Source organism: Lonchura striata, chromosome 8 (assembly GCF_050655825.1).
Source record: "Lonchura striata isolate lonStrDom1 chromosome 8, ASM5065582v1, whole genome shotgun sequence".
NCBI classification, from domain to species: Eukaryota; Metazoa; Chordata; class Aves; order Passeriformes; family Estrildidae; genus Lonchura; species Lonchura striata.
In genome coordinates, this window is record NC_140710.1 from 24834723 (window position 1) to 24851564 (window position 16842).

At 42.7% G+C, this 16842-nt stretch overlaps 1 protein-coding gene across 1 annotated transcript; it reads right to left on the reverse strand.

Moving 5' to 3' along the window:
• Positions 1 to 2456: 2456 nt before the first annotated feature.
• On the reverse strand, positions 2457 to 8843 carry PDC (phosducin). The gene is made up of 3 exons (XM_021525157.3): positions 7973 to 8843; positions 6188 to 6348; positions 2457 to 4794 (listed from the first exon to the last, which is right to left on the reverse strand). Exons 1-3 carry the CDS (start codon positions 8031 to 8033, stop codon positions 4270 to 4272), a joined length of 747 nt encoding a protein of 248 aa, XP_021380832.3. The 5' UTR covers positions 8034 to 8843; the 3' UTR covers positions 2457 to 4269.
• Positions 8844 to 16842: the final 7999 nt, after the last annotated feature.

Consider the following 16842-nt stretch of genomic DNA (forward strand, 5'->3'; position numbering starts at 1 on the left):
ATTCTGTGCTCAGCCTTGCTCAGGTGGGGCTTCCTGGAGGAAGGTGGTGAGTGTTGTAATGGAGGCACTGGGTTCAGCTGCTGTGGGTTTTATAATTGCTTTTTATTCTGTGCCAGTCGGTGGAATCAAAATCAGGAGGTAGGATGACATCCAGGGGAGGCTGAGGGTTATCCAGAAAATGGGAATAATTTTGTAACATGATTCAGAATGTGGTTGGTTTAAAAACTGCTCTGCTACAGTCTCTGTTAGAAGGAGGAACAGGGATGTAATTAGGAAAAAAGACACTGTCTTTTATATGTATATTTTTTAAGGAGAACAGGGTGTGCTTTTGGAGGTAAAAAACAAAATGATTATTCTTTAGTTGCCTGTAACACAAAACTCAGCCACAGAAGTGAAATACAGCAAGTAAAGCATTTCTGACACCAGAGAAGAAAATTGTCCTGAAACACTCTTCTCGTAGTTGTTCTTGTTTAGTACTTGTGATGTCAAAAATAGAGCTTGTTGGGATGTATTATTCCAGGGATCCCCTTGCAAAGAACTCTCTTCCTCTTTTTCCTTCCTCTCTGCAGGCTTATTCTGTGCTTAGTAAATGATCCTTATCTTTGTGGTCATGGTCAAATTAACCCTTCAGTTCAGAACTAACTTTGTATCAGGAATCTAATTTTCCAGTAGGGGCTTGGAGGAAGACAAAGAAGTTGCTCTGCTGGGGATTTCAGGTATATTATAGGAGACAGTTGAAGTACCATCTGTGCAATAATAAATTAATCAACCCTGTCAAAGAAAAAATGAGTAATTTGACTTGTACCTACAGATTGAGCCTTCCAGTCATCCTGCCATGAGGAAATAATGGATGTAGAAGAAAGCAGGTTTTCACTTGTCTAAGAATTACAGGACTAACCAAGAGGGGATTTAATTGTCCCATCCTTTCTTGCAACTTTTTGTAATGTTGATAGCGTAAGATAATGAGGGTTTAGGATAAATTAAAATGTGTGTGTAAGAGAAAAGGAAAACAACCTTTTAAAAATCTGTTTCCTGAATACTGCTTAACTCTAGCTCAGGTTTCATTGTAGGTTTATCCTCTTCCTGCCTGTACTCCAAAGCTTTAAGTATAAGAAAACTCCACTGTGACTGATACTGAGCTTTGTTAATTCATGTCCATGATTGCAGATAATATATTTAGTTTAATATGTAAAAGTTCAGAGGAATGGTTTGGATTTCCACATCTGAAAATCAGGCTGCTCTAAGTATAGTCCTAAAATTTATAGTACAAAATAGTTTTACAGAATCATTATTTTCTGTGCCATGGGGTTTTAAAAGCCTCAGTGGTCTTGGTCACTTGGTCTTGGAGGTTTATAATTCCTCACATCTGAGGGCAGCATTTGGTGTGATAAGTTGTGACAGGTTGTGATGGTTTGACCCCAGCTGGCAACTAAGGACCACACAGGGCTTGTTCACTTCCCTGGGGCAACGGGCTGAGGGTTGGACAAAGATAAAACTCTTGGGTTGCAATAAGAGCAATTTAATAATTGAAATAAAGTACGATATCATAATAGTAGTAGTAATAATAACAATGAAAATGGAGATAAGAAAAAGAGAGAGGAGATTACAGTCCAGAGAGATGAGTGATCACAGTGCAGCCCCTCCCCGCCCACCCACTGATGCCCAGCCTGTCCCTCAGCAGCCTTCAGCCCCTCTGCCCACTGCCCCAGTCACACCCTGGGCTGGCATCCCGGGCTGTGGGGTGGCCTCTGCCCGGGGGATCAGCTCTCCTGGCCCTGCTCCAGCCCAGCTCCTGCTGCAGCTCCTCCCTGGCAGAGCCTGGGACGCCGCAGAGTCCTTGACGTGGGCTGGGCTCTGCTCAGCAGCTGCCGAAGCGTCAGTGTGTTCTCAAAATGATTCTGTACTGGATCCAAAACAGCCTCTCCAGGCTGCTGGGAGGAAGAATAACTGTCCCAGCTGACAGCAGGACACTGGCATCTACCAGAGGCTTTGCTCTCAGTCTGAGCAGCAGTGACACCAGTGGTAATTTGTTCCCTCCTCTGCTCCATCAGAATATTTGGAGACTCAGGGTCTCTGTGACTTTGAGTCAAAAGGAAGAGTAGCCACAGCCCAGGGTAGCAGGAAGGCTGTTCCCATGTGTTTATTGAAGCATTTACTGTTGGCTACTCAAAAACCTTCATACAGTAATAAATGGTTGAGTCAAATCTTGCTTTTTGTTTTTAAGGCTAGTTTTTTTTCCCTGCAGAAACTGATAACTGCTGTGATCAGAGTTTTATTTGCAACTTCATTAGTCATGAGCTTCTGTTGAGGCTTGGTGCCACTTTTGTGTTTGCTCTTTGGTTTTTGTTTTTTAAATTACAGGTTGAAGAAAATCCTGCTTAAGCACATTTAGTCTGTCTCTTAAATTGGAATGTCAACTTGTTTCATACAGTAGCTGTAGGTGCAGCTTCTGTGGTGGTTTTGTGCTTTCAGCCTTGTTCTCAAAAAAAAAAAAAAAAAAAAAAGAAGCTTATGTGATGAGGCTGCTGATTTACACCCTAATAGCTTTTAAAGCAAGTTGGATAAAGAGGGAAAGTTCTCATGGAAGTAAGTTCCCACAGCTGAAATGCAGATTTTTGTTGGTGTGTACAGGGTAGAAATTTTTCATGTCTCTTCTTCAAAACATGTCATTAAATGCAAGAGAAATATTGTTCTGCTGCTTAGGTAACTGGTTACTTTTGTGATGGACAAAGATAATTCAGTATTTTCTACCTAAACTCCTGTAAGATCATTGGATTTTAATGCTGTTGGGTGTATCTGCAAATGGTAGATCTGCAAACATTCTGAAGAGACAAATGAAATGTTAGGATGAAAGTGACTTTACCTGAGGGCTCAACTTCATGCTTCAGTAAGGGAGAGAGGACTGTTCCAAGGGAAAAGCTTTACTCCCCCTGGAACTCCATCAGAAAGACTTGGGACAATTCTCACTCAGCAACTTACAACATGGAAATCATGACATTTTGGGAGCATGCTATTTGAATTCTTGGTGTAATAAAGTCATAAATTGTTTTACAGGTTAGAGAAGATTGTGTGAGAGATGATAAGGATCTTCATTTGCACTGCTTAGTGTACATGACATGAAGTTTCTGGAGCTCTGCTAAAATAGTCATCCATGGCAAAAGAATGTTAAAAGTAGCAATTCAGTAGCATTTTGATAGAACAAAAGAAAAATAAACAAAAGAGTAATAGTCTTTAACATTTTGATAATCTCAAACATATAAGCTAATATGTGCTGTTAAGATCTCAGTAAGATACAAGTACTTCCATCCCCAGTCAAATCCAGCCTTTAGCTTTGCCAGTGTGCAGAAATTACTGAAGTGTTTCTAATGTTTGTTGTTTTGTATCAGAGAATGTCTATAGTGAGTTTATCCCATATCTTCCTCTCAATCAGATTATTAAATTGTAGTTCCCAGCAATTTCCATTTAACAAAACTTAAAACTTTAAGTATCTGGTGATACTTACTAATATTTCATATGTTTTTAAGGGTAAGGTTGTGTACTACCAATATATTCCACACTTCCAATGGCAAGTTTTGAGAATTGAAAAGCTTTATTCAGAGTTATTACATAAGCATAACATACTTTTTCCAGAAACTCACAGGCATTTTAAATGTGACTGCCCAGCACTGATGAACTGAAATCAGCTGATGCTGTGTCTGTGTCAACTGTTTGGGTGAAAATCTTACAGAAGCACCAAGCTAACTTCTCCCTTTGCATCCGTATTGAGTATTAAATGTGGAATAAAATAATGACCTAGATACTTGAGCCATTTAGGAATGCAAAGACTTTGGCCTATTTGTCTGCCCTTAAAATTGCTTGTTCCTGCCAAAGTTGGTAGAAGTGAATCGGGAGCTAGGACTTGCTGTAACATCTCCAGAACATGGAGATGGTTTTTTGTGTGCACAGAGGGATGGACCAGTCCTGTCCCCGCTGAGATGAAGGACTTGTGCTTTGTGGTGACAGGCATCGGCCCTCAATTTTTAATTTGTTTTTCCTATAGTTCTTAAATATCACTGCTGTTCTTCCTGTTTCTTGTGGCTGGCATAGAAGTATGTACAGGACTGCCAGCTGTATGTGTTGTAAGTAGAATTTGCATGCTAACAGTTAAACAGTTATTTGTTACATGTAAATGAGCAAAGACAGCCTTCTCTAAGTGGGATGGGTGTTACTGACATTGATTTACAGCTGACTGAAGAGGAAAGGGAGGCAGTGAGGACTCTGGCTCTAATATTATTCAACATCTGGCTCATCCGTGCCATTTCCCAGCGCTGGAAGCTCCCTCTCAGGTAGCAGCCCATACTCATTTAGGAAAGCCTCCACATCCACGGCAAAGAACTCCTCACTGAACTGTTCAGAAACACTAATGAAATTGCTCAGGAGCTCCCCAGCCTTGTAGACCAGCAGTGAGGGGAGCACCTCGCTGGAGAAGCGATCCCCGGCGCCCGTGCTGGAGGCCTTGATCTTGCAGAACTTGACGGTGGGGTACTCGGCCGCCAGGCAGGTCAGGCTGCTGTTGAGGGCCTCGCAGCCCTTGACGCCGTCCTCGTAAATGTGCACGATGACCGTGGTGGTTTTGTGCTCCTTCTCCACGGCCTCCAGGAACTGTTCCCCGCTCTGCAGCTCGCACAGGAAGCCGAACTTGGGCCCGAAGCTGAGCCGCTGGTGCATGTCCTGCATGCAGCGCTTGCGGTACTGCTGTAGGCAGCTCTCGTCCTCCTGCACGGCGTGGATCAGCTCGTACTCCTGCATGCTCATCTGCGGATATCAGAGAGGGAGGTTAGGGACTGGGCCCCTTGGAGCTGCAATGGGGACAGACCCACCTGTTGTCTGGAGAGCACCAAAAACTGAGCTAGAAGAACCATCACTCCCTACAGTGACTCGGGACGTCTTGCTGAGAGACAGGTGAAGATCCCATCTGTTGTACTATGACACAAAATAACTCACGCATTTACTCAAGATCAAAAGAATAAAAAGTTACTTCCTAACTTTTATTTCTGACTTCATTATATCATAATTTTAGAAATGACAGTGGGTTGGAGGATGAAATTGTTACTTCTCCAACTACACTGGTTAAACTAACAGTCTATCAATTCTCTCCTCCAAAACAATAATTATTTACATGAACAGTGTGTGAGAGCTCCAGTAGGAATATGTAAACATTAGAAGGTATAGAAAACTTTTGAAGGAACTTTAAAACTTTTAAAACAACAGGGCGACACCTGTCTCAACACTTGCCTGTCAGCATGGTGGTACTGAAGGCAGTGGCCACATCTGGCAAAAATGTATGGATCTCAGAACCAGTGGAAATTTTGCCAGTATTGAGGCAGGCTTAATTCCTGTGCTGTTGGGGGTTTGATTCCCCTCTGTTTCAGAATTAGTAAATGTTCATGGGTGATGTTCAGGCTCAGAGCTCTATCCTGGCTTACAGGTTTTTAAACCTGCTAAAAATTTTCCATTGCATTAACCAAGGATAGAGCATGGTGGCAGGGAAGGGAGGAACAAATGTCAAGGTGTGCTGTGATAGATGTGAAATACACTGCTTGTTTTACTGAAGTTACCCTTTGCTTGAAAGAGGACAGGATAAAAAGAATCACAGAGCCACTAATTAAGGTTGGAAAAGCCCTCTAAGATCATTAAGTCCAACCAGTAACCCAGCACTGCCAAATCCACCTCTAACCCGTGTCCATGAGTACCACATTCCTATTTTTTTTTTTATTCTTTCAGGAATGGTGATGCCATCAATGCCTGGGCAGTCCCTTCCAATGTTTGACCACCCTTATGGGGAAGAAATTTTCCTGATATCCAATCTAAGCTTCCCCAGAGCAATTTGTGGCTGTTTCCTCTCATCCTGTCCTTAGTTCCCTGGGAGCAGAGCCCAACCCCTGGCTGTCCTCTCCTGTCAGGAGTTGTGCAGAGCCAGAAGATCCCCCCTGAACCTCCTTTTCACCAGGCTGAGCCCTCCTGGCTCCTTCAGCCACTCCTGGTGCTCAGGTCCCCTCCCCAACTCCATTGTTTTGCACACGTGTTCTGTCTGCATTGTGAGAGCTCTGCTAAGTTGCATGGAAATTGAGTGGGAAATTCAAGATTTTCTATCTTGTAACAGACATGTTTATATAGAGCCAAAGTTAATTCCTTTTGCTTATCTTACCTTACGGCAGAATCTCTCTCTGGTGTCTTTGTCATCTCTGCTGAAAGATCTGTGTGGTGAAGACATTTGTCTAAGCATTTCTTTCTTACTCAGGGGTAAGGAGTCACTATCTTCACTCTCTAATTTGAACTTCCTCCAGTCATTGATCACACCTTTGGGCCCTAAGAGAGATGAAGTTGGGTGAGAAAGTGACTGCAACAAGACCTTTCCTGAGAAGTTTGTGTTCTTTGCTGGTTTGTCCTGTGCCTTAGTTTATCTGTCCCTACTCCTTCCAAAGCACTCTCCAGGAGAGCTGAGAAACAGAGCTTTTGGATCAATGAAAGATGAAAGAAGAAAGAAAAAATAAAGAGGGTTTTTCTCACCTGGATCACTTTGGTGATCTGGTTCCCATCAGGATACTTTGGAAGGATTTTGGTAAACTACATGAGCAATAAACATGGATGAGGATGTTGAAGCATGATAAATCTGCCATGCTGGCCAAAGATGGTGTTTTGTAACAAAATACTTGGTTTCTTTAAAAATGGGTTAAGTACTAATTTAAATATTTAATAAAATTTAAATATTAAATATGCATAAGGACTCAGAGAAACTAAGAATGCAGGACATTTGAGATTATCTTTAAAAACCCCAAACAATACCTTTTGCACTGGAAGAGTAACCCATAAGGCAAATGATAATTCTGATGGTAATGCAGATCTTGTTGTTTGGAGCTGCTTAATTAAGCTGCTTAAATTTTGAAATTGTGGTGGTGTTCTTCAAAATGAAAACATTTAATCTGCATCTTAGATTATAAAGAAAAAACAAAGAATATTTCAGTGTTTTCACAGGTGAAGTTTCCTATGGAAAATTTAGAAAAGGCTGGGTAAGAAGCTCTCATTTTCACAAGGAAGATATGATGAAAATGAGATGTGGATATATATATATATGGGGTTTTTTTTTCATAGAATGGTTTGAGTTAGAAGGGACCTTAAAGCTCATCTCATTCCACCCCCTGCCATGGGTAAGGACACCTTCCTCTAGCTCTGTTGCTCAGAGCCCCATCCAGCCTGTGCATATATCACAATCTTGGCCAACAGCAGCAAGGCTGGTTGGGAAAGAACCCCAGAGTTATTATATTGTGCATTTATTATAGCTCCAAGGAAAAGAAGCCCTTGGAGCAGAGGGAGGGAATGATTGGCATCCTGTTACCTGGCAGTGGGATGGAGGAGCTGTAGGGCTGAACACAATGTCAGTACTTATAAAAATCCTGGTGATTGAGCACTGGATTAAAAAGAATGATGGTTTTGACTGAAGCCTTTTTTAAAAGCTTATAAATGCTGCGCTGTGTTTGTTACATGGGGCATGCTTAGCACCAAGTGTTCCTTCTCTAAGAAAGAAAAAATAATTTTGCCTTTCTAGTGAAACGTTATCACCTAATACTAACATGGGTTTTGTTGCTCTTTTGTTGTTTCTCTCCTCCCCTGGAGAGCAAAGTGAAAAAATAAACCACAGGAGTGAGGCAATAAACCAACAGGAGCCATGTTGGGCCATGGCTCTTGGTGGCTTTGTCAAGTGTCCCCTGCATTTGCCTTTTGCTTCAGGTTTGAGGAGAGCAGCACAACATTTGCTGTTACCTGCCCTCCATGGGGGCTGTCACTTGCCCCAAAGGCACTTTCTCATTGCCTTTAGAACCTGGGTTTGTGGGCAAGAGGTTTGGCCACTGGAACAACTGGAATTCAAGGCTTCCCCAGGGCACAGTGAGAGTTTGACTTATTTTTGGGAAAAAAACCCTGTTAGTTTCCTTGCCTGTGTGTGTTGCCTGCCCTTCAAAGTCTTCTTCCAAGCTGGTGTTCGCATTTTCTTCCATTTCAGTGGCTGGAGTAGGAGATGCTGCAAGTCCCAAAGGGAGAACAGTTAATAACAGGATAGCAAAAGGATAAGCTTGCAGCAGGTACAACACAATGTATAATTTCCTGTAGCTGGTGAGTATCAGTGAAGATCAAAATACACATGGTAATTATGGAGCTTGTCATTGACCCACAGAAAGCAATTGGGATATCTGCCAGTCTCCTTTGCCTGGCCAGATTCTCAGGTGAGGGCTCCTTCATTACACTGTTCCTTCCCAATCACTGGAGAATATCAGGGATGTGATAATGGAAATAGTGAGTGTAAAACTTCCTGCAACAGAAATATGCACTGAGTATTTTCTTTTTTTTTTTTTTAATCCCTCTTGGAACTGGTCCCTATTAATTTTCCAAGTGCTGTTAACATTTATTTTTAAGGTTTTCCCAAATTGCTCATTTCACATACAGAAAATGGAGCCAAATATTTGAACCTGTTGGGCAAGAGATCTTTGAACATCCTGGAGCTGGTTGGGCCATGTTTGTTGCAAGACAGCAAACTGATAGTGGTTATAAATCAAAATCACTTTCATGTTCCACCCTTTCCATAAACCAGACAACCCAAAGAACCAGATGACACTGTCAGGGTGCTGTGATTCACCAACACCCTTTTTGTCTCTTACAGTGGAGATTTTGATGGAGAACCACATTTATTTTGAGTGTTCCCACCAGACCAGTGGTGCCAGAGCACTACAGAGCAGCAAGAAGCCTTAAGGCAGGTGATTTGAGTGTTCCCATTAAGTCTGGATTAGTTTCAGCTGTTCAGGTGCTAAGTTAAGCTTAGCACCAGTAGCAAAGGCATTCTCATGCCATGACTGCCTTATTGAAAGGCTGCTGGGGTGTTAGAGTGGAATGACAAATAGTGATGTATCTGCCTTCATTTTTCCATAGCACCAGCTGAGCAGGACACAAGGGATCTGATTCTTGTAGGTACTGGGACTGAAGCTGATTAGCAAATGTGCAAATAAGTTGTTCTGTGCGTGTTCTCATGACAATTAATCAGAACTTGTGGGAAACATTGCAAGTAAGTTTGGAAGGAAAGCAGGTAATTAATTAAGCTTCATTAGTATAAATTCTCTAGGTTGCTCTATAGATAGGCTGTTGTCACTACATAGATCCAGATTATCAGATTATTTGTTGTTCCCTCAGTTCTGAAATAGAAATTGGAACTAATCCCTTCTCACTAGGGAAAACTAAGAATCTTTGCCATGTCAGGGATGAGCAGATATATATGCTGGGTCAAACCCTTAAGTCATTCCCTTGTTTTACACTGACATCTACAATAAGCTTTTGTGGCTGCTGTTGGGGATTTTCTTTGTTCTGGGGGTAACAAGAGGATTTGATTCTCTGTGTGCTTTGCTGTCTCAGAGCTTTGAGCTGAGAAGCACAGGGTATGAAACTCAAGCAACTCAATTGCAGGCTCAAACCAGAAAACTTGACTGTGCTTTTGGTGAAACAGGTCTCTTCCCAGAGGTGGGAACGGATTTCTTAACTAATGAAAGGTCTCTGTAAAATTTACGTCCCTGATCTATTGTGCCCCATAAATCTGTGAAGATTACATGAATCATAACAGCTTAAAGGCTGTGTTTCACCATTCTTCTGCAGTGTGGCACGAGGAAACAGCCCTGACCGTGCACAGGCTGGGAGGCTGACCATGGGCTGGCAACTCCTAAAATTTCATCCTGTCCCTGTGAATGAGCTGGGCTGTGAGCTGGGAGCCAGGCATGCAAACCCTTCCCCTTTCATCTCAGTGGAGCTGTAAATCCTTGTCATTCTTATCTTAGCCCTGGGAGAATGGGGGTGGCCGAGCCAGGTGTTTCCCAACCAGGCCTCTGAGGACATGGCACATGGACAGGATGGTCCATGGGAGGGTGTTCCAGGCTGAGCTGGCTCTCCTTGAGGAAAGTGCAGCGGAAGCTCTTGCGTGTCGTGCGTGGGCAAAGTCGGGCAATCACTGGGTAGGGAACTCTCCCACATCCTCGCCAAGGGTTGAGGTGGAGTTGCTGCGTGGGTTTTTTTTTTGGGTGGTGAGGAGGTGTTCTTTTATGTGCCAGGCAAGCAGCATTTTCCAAAGTTAAAAGTGAGCTTCCCAATAAATGGGGAAGTGTGGGTGCTGCCAGCTGTGGAGGTTGTTGTTATGCAAGTGCCCCTGTGAGGAAATGTTTGTGTGTAAGGCTGAGTCAGCACGGCAGAGGGTGTCACAGAGTAGGTCAGGATGGCCCATCATGAGTGTCTCAGGTGAAAAGGTGCCACCTGCTTGCCTCTACAGGTGTGCTAGCACCTGGTGTGCCCGGCATGGGGTAGGCTGGAACCCTCCTCTGCATCACATGGCAGCTCTTGCAAAATCAGCAGCCCCATGGAGAGGCTTGTGTGGGTGCAAAATGGTCATAATTTGTTGACTGATAGTGTTGTCTTTTAGAAATTCCTTTAAGGTCACCTGTATAAGGTCATCAACCTGAGCTGGCCTGAGAGCATTGTTAGGCCAAATCCTCAGAGGCAGGGATTCACTGCTTGGGGATGACTTGATTCAGCAGGAATGGCCTTGTGCCCTTAAGAATCACCATCCCTGGCCATTCCAACCTCCTCTTACAGATTCCTTACTGCTTTATGGCTGATTATTTTATTTTTTAAAAATCGTGTAACTGTGCAGTCTCTCAATCCCAATACACAACTGGCTCAGGGTAGGAGCACAGAGTCCCTTGAGAGGGTGTTGCTTCACAGAGAAGGAAGATGTGCAGTGATGGAGATATGATGATTAATGAAATCACTGGAGTTAGTTATGTCTCCTAGTTCTAAGGAAGCAACCACAGACATTCCAGCCATTGGTACTGACCCCAAGCAATCCCTTTGTACCATTCTTACATTCCAGATGAACAGCAGTCTCTGGGGAGGGGTAAATTGCTCATTTAGAAAATCTTTTGTATCTTAATTAGCTTTTCTCATTAGTTTTGATGACTGAAAGTGGCTCCTGAAAAGTTCAAATAGGTGTAACAACTTCGCCTTATCAGGTCTGTGGGTCATCAGTGCACTAGGCCCTATTTTGTCATACATATGGTGGCTTTACATATGCATTTTAAGAGACTGATCATTCTGCAAGTTATTTACTTTCCTGTCTTTCTGGCAGATTTTCTGAGATAAGAAATAGAGAAGGTTTTTGTGTAAAGAAAAATTCTTCAGGAGGAAAAAACCCAAATGCAAAGTATAAGCCTGATGCTGCCATTTAATCTCTATAAGCTCTGGACCTGTTGTGGATCAGAAGCAGAATCCCTGTTGCTGCTGCTCATTCCTCTGGTGTCATCAAACTGGATGGGCCAGCCTTACTACATGGTAGAAATAACCATTTAATGAAGTGGTTCCTTTTTATCTAATATGGAAGAAGGTCTACTGCTTAGTAACAAAGCACAGAATCATGGAATGACTTGGGATGGACAGGACCAGCCATCCCCTGCCATTGGAAGGAACACCTTCTACTATCCCAGGTTGCTCCAAGCCCTGTTCCAACCTGGCCTTGAACACTTCCAGGAATGGGGAATAATTTTATGCCTTTGGCCTTCACAGAGATATCCCTGTTTACCCAAAATTACAACATCACTATTTTCTCTGGCTCTTATCTTCTGAGGTAGCTCATGAAGAAAGCACTGCAGCTGTGTACTTGTAATAAAGCCTTATTTAATCCTTGTAAAAGGATTGCAGCTGTAAATACAAAAATAGTGTCTTGTAATTGTGAGTTGTAGTTACAGAAGATAAGGAAAATAAAAGAAAAATATCCTGAAACAAACTGTAAAAGGCAAGATGCATTCTGCAAATGACAGAGCCAATAAATAAAACTTGCTTTCCAATATGAGTCTTTACTGCTAGTCTAGTAAGTAAACATTACTTAAAATATAAACATGTTCTAGGCACAACTTTACTGCTTTCCATCTGTGCAATTCCTGCTGAAAATGGTGTTTGTGTCTGGGTCAAGGTAAGCAGATCAACAGCAGGCTGTGAGTCCCCAGTGCTCAGTGGGATATTGCTGGTGAACTGGGAAGCATGACATTTTGGGGACCCTTGAGGAGGGGAGGGAAAACTGGGGGGTGTTTGGCAGTGAGATGTGGTTGCACATCTGTGTCGAGCTCCCTATGGGTGGGTGCTCAGCTGGGATGTGCTTTGAGTGTTCCCTTGGCTCTTGGAAAGAGTGTTTGACCTTGAGCAGCACTGCCCTCTCCCAAGGGCTAATTTGAATCTTGCTTCTCTGCCCCTTTTCCCTGGTTCCCAGCTGCAAATTTCCCTTTCTGACTGCTCCTGTCCTCTCTCTCAAATGGCAAGTAATAGTCACAGATATACCTGGCACATGGGCAGCTTCTGAAGCAAGCAAGACAAGAAAAGGAGCAGGCATGGATTTAAATGGTCAGGTTCCTGAAATGTGGGGGAATTGGGTAAATAACATGGAAGTGGAGAAGGCATCATTCCCCTGCCTGGGCAGGGAAATGGAGCGAGCCCCCACTTTTCATGTACCCTTGGGAAGGCCAGCATCCTCCAGTGCCTGCAGCAGGGACAGGTTTCCAAGAATCCTTGGTCACGGATGCACTGAGGTTCGCAGGAGGCATTAGCAGCAATATGTGATCGAGATCAATGCCAAGGCTGCAGTTCCAGCCCTTTGCTCAAGGCCCTTCAGCACCTTCCATGATCTGCTCCTGGACCCTGTGCCAGGGAGCACCAAACATGGAGCAGCAAACATGGAGCACTTGCAGCTCCCCTTGCATCACGGGCACTCAGATCCCTTACAGGAAAGTGGCTAAAGACAGGCTTAAGAGCCAATCTGCTTTGACTAATTGTGTCATCCCAAGGTGCAAAGACAGGCTGATTGTGTGGCAAAATGGAAACGTCCTGGGCTCACCTCAAGGAAAAAAATGTGGTGTATCATGGAGTGATCAGGTCACCATAGCTGGGAAAAAACATAATTTCAAAAGACCAGGCCAGGACTTGATTTGCTAGAGAAGAGGTCACATGATGGGAATAAAACATAAAGCAGGCCGGGCTGATGCAGGGAGCGCGTCACTGGGACTGATGAGAGGGTTATGGGATTGGATTATTGCCTCTATCCGCTTTAGCAGAGTTATTCTGTTCTTTATTTGGGAGGTCGAAACATTCCAAATAGATGAGTCCAATGTTTCATTTATCCTTAGCGCTTTGCCAATTAGGAAATGCCTTATGTGACTACCTCTGTCTTCAATGCCGTGTTGGGCTGCAAGATCATAGGATTAAATAAATATCCCTTTCTCTTCCTCTTTATTTTAGTCTTTTGAAATTTGGCCTGTAATTATGCACAAGGAATTATTAATCTTTTCTGGACTGCACATTTATTTCTGGATATCACTCCCAAAACAGGAAATTAGCTCAATCCCTTCACAGCAATCAGTAACAGGACAAGAAGGAATGGCTTCAAACTGCCAGAGAGTAGCTTTAGATTAGATATTGGGAAGGAATTGTTCCCTGTAAGGGTGGTGAGGTCCTGGCACAGGGTGCCCAGAGAAGCTGTGGCTGCCCCTGGATCCCTGGCAGTGTCCAAGGCCAGGTTGGACAGGGCTTGGAGCAAACTGGGCTAGTGGAAATTGTCCCTGCCCATGACAGGGGATGGCACTGGATGGGCTTTAAGGTCCCTTCCATCCCAAGCATTCCATGATTCTGTGGTTCTATTATTCACTTCTACCAGAGTACCACAGTTTTGTCTGAAAGGTAGAATGCAGATATTTTAAAACAGGACTTGTTTTATTTTCAAAGGAAAACAACAGTTGTCATTATTAAGGCAATAGTATTAGTATTGCTAGCAGTTGCCATGTATAATTTTGTTTAGCATTAACCAAAAAAATTTATTTGGAAAAGCTTAATTTTGTATATGAAGTGGTGAATATATTTTGAAACTTGGGATTCAAATTTTGGGGCATTTTACATATTTGTTGGAGCAGCTCTATCATTGTTACTATTGTGATGAATTAATCCTCATTTTTAATTTATTCTTCCAGGAAACCTATTATTGATTTATCTTCATTTTAAACAAACTTGGCTGTATCAAGCAGATAGAAGAGGAGGGTGACTGGATACTGAGAAAATGTCTATTTGAAGCAGGAGAGAACAGCCAACATTTTCAAATGCAGATTATTGAAGGGCATGAACCTCAATCCATGTTTAACCTCAATGCCTGGACTGATTTGTCAGATGGATTGGACAGTTCACCACAGTGCTCCTGGAGTCTGGGCAGAGTTTTCAGTTCATATTTAAGTGTGTGTTTCTGTCTGAACTCCATGTTCATGTTTGCTGAAGTTGACACATCCTTCAGAGCCTCGGTTGGAGTTTATTGCTGTATTTAGCAAAGCCATGATGGATGGCAGAAGCCCAGGGGAGAGATTGTGCATATTTTTCCCCGAGCTGAACAGATGTTTGCAATGTATGATCCCTGTAATTTGTCAAGAATCTCTTGTGTCAGGGCTGTAACTCTGTCAGTGACTGGAGAGAGGCGCTTGGAGAGGTTGATGGCTGGTGTTTTATGGAAAAGGGAAAGAACTTGAGTTTGTTGTGAGATTAATTAAAGGTCTAGAAGTAGTTACACTCTGAGGCCTTTGAGCAACTCTTTCTGTCCCTTTCCATCAGAAACTACAAGATTCCTGTGGGGCAGAGCTGAGAGGAATCAACACTTGTGAAGCTGGAAGAGCATCCACTGTCTCTTTTGGGATGGATTTGACGAAAACTGCCTCCTAAGGCTCTAGACATGCAAAAATTTGCCCAGAATAAACAGTTAAGAATATATTTTTGGAATTATAGCATTTATTTCAGGTGGAGGTTTTTTTCTAGCCTTTTCTTTTTCTCCTTAGCTCTTTGATGTTCTTTTCAAATGTGTATTTGTATATACAAATCAGTAGGAATATTTGCTTTTACTTTTTTCATATCTACACTTTGTTACCATAATTTGGAATAAGCACGCTTGACTTAGCCAACAAGCTTCCTCTAAAGCAGAGTCTAAACAGTCATTATCTCAAACTTGAGAGCTAAGCAATTTTAAAAAATTAAATTCTTCACAACAGCTTTCATATTTATGTGTTTTTTATTCCTGGCTTTCTCTGAGCATTAACATCCATCCTCTCAGATGCATGAGGATCTCTTTTGCTGCTTTCCCATCATAAAAAAATTTAGATAATCTTGTAATTCTGACATTCTCTCATTGAATTAGTGCATTTCTCTGCAGCTGGGACCCCTCTTTCCAGAGAAAGTCCTTGTGTGAAGGGAGAAGAGTGAACCATCCACTGCTTTGGGCACTGAGCAAACACCCTTGACCAGGGATATCTATTGACTTCGTGGCAGTTAGGATTTACACTGTGAATTAGATTTCCACATCTTGTGGTGCTGATTTGGGTGTACAGTGAGTCACAGCAGAGCAAAACCCTGATATGGGAAAGGGCCAGGTGACCTTGGGTGGTCAGGCAGTGGTGGAGCCCCATCCCTGCATGGATTCAACAGTTTGGGGACATGTTTTGGCCTTGGCAATGCTGGGTAAATGGTTGGATTTAATGATCTTGGAGATCTTTCCCAACCCAAATTCTGTGCTCTCAATAATTTATTGTGTTTTCCAGCCTGCTTCCTTGGAACTATTCTGTAGGGCTTGCAGAGCTGAGCAGTGGTGCTCACTTGTGACTGCCAGGTGCTTCCTCTTCCTCCATTCCATTTATCATTCTTCTGCTGATGCATCGAGTGCACCTCTGAATCTTAGAAAATCTGACAGGTTAATTTTCTCATTTCTCTTAAATGCAAAGATCCAGAGGTAAAAGTGGTCTGTGTATTTTTCAAATGCAGTGTAGGTGCTGTCAGGAGGATGCTGCCAGGTCTGGAGTTGGGTTCAGTATATCCAAAAGAGAAGAAAAATTTTCTCAATTGAACTTTACATCTGTGGTCAGCCGGATGTAGTGGTTTTTTTTTTTTTTTTTTTTTTTTGGTTTTTTTTTTTTGTTTTGTTTTGTTTTGGGTTTGTTTTTGTTTTTGACCATTTACCAAAAAATTGAGTTCCCATGTAATTGATTAAATGATGGTTGCCCAGGTCCTGCTCCAACTAGCTGCTCATTTGCTTGCAGCACCAGTGTCCATTGAATGATCCTGACATCCCTGTGGCAATTATGGTTGCATGAAGTCAGTGATAATAGGAATGTATTCCTCTTATTAACATTTATTAATCAGAAGATAAAAGCCAAAGGAGACAGGATTGTATGGCCACTGAAAGCCCTGGAGTGTTTACATCAGGTCTGTAACTTCCCTGTATCCCAGGATCACATCCTGGCTGGGGTTAGAAGGGACCTGGAGGTCATCAACTCCAGCTCTCTGTTAGAGCAGATGGATCTTATCCAGGTGGGTTTGAATATCTCCAGAGGAGGAGAGTGTACAGTGCTCAGTCACTCTCACAGAAAAGTTAATCCCTTTCCTGCAGAAAGCTTTCATTCCATTCATGTCATTCCAGAGGCTTCATGTTTTCCTTTGCATCCTGTGATTGACATATGATTATAATTGGTGACCTTTCATCAGCTAATTTGTAAATATCTTTACATGTGCTTGTAAAACTGCACAAAATTAGAATTACTATGCTTCCCTTTCAGACCCAAGTGAGGCAAGATGGGGTTGCAGTTACACAGCAGCTGAGGCGTGTATTTGTGTTGCTTTGAGCACGTAAATAAATGTCATGATTTGAAGCACAGGCTGATGGCTTAAAACACACATGTTCCCTCTCCTGCTCCAAAACATAGCTCAGATAAA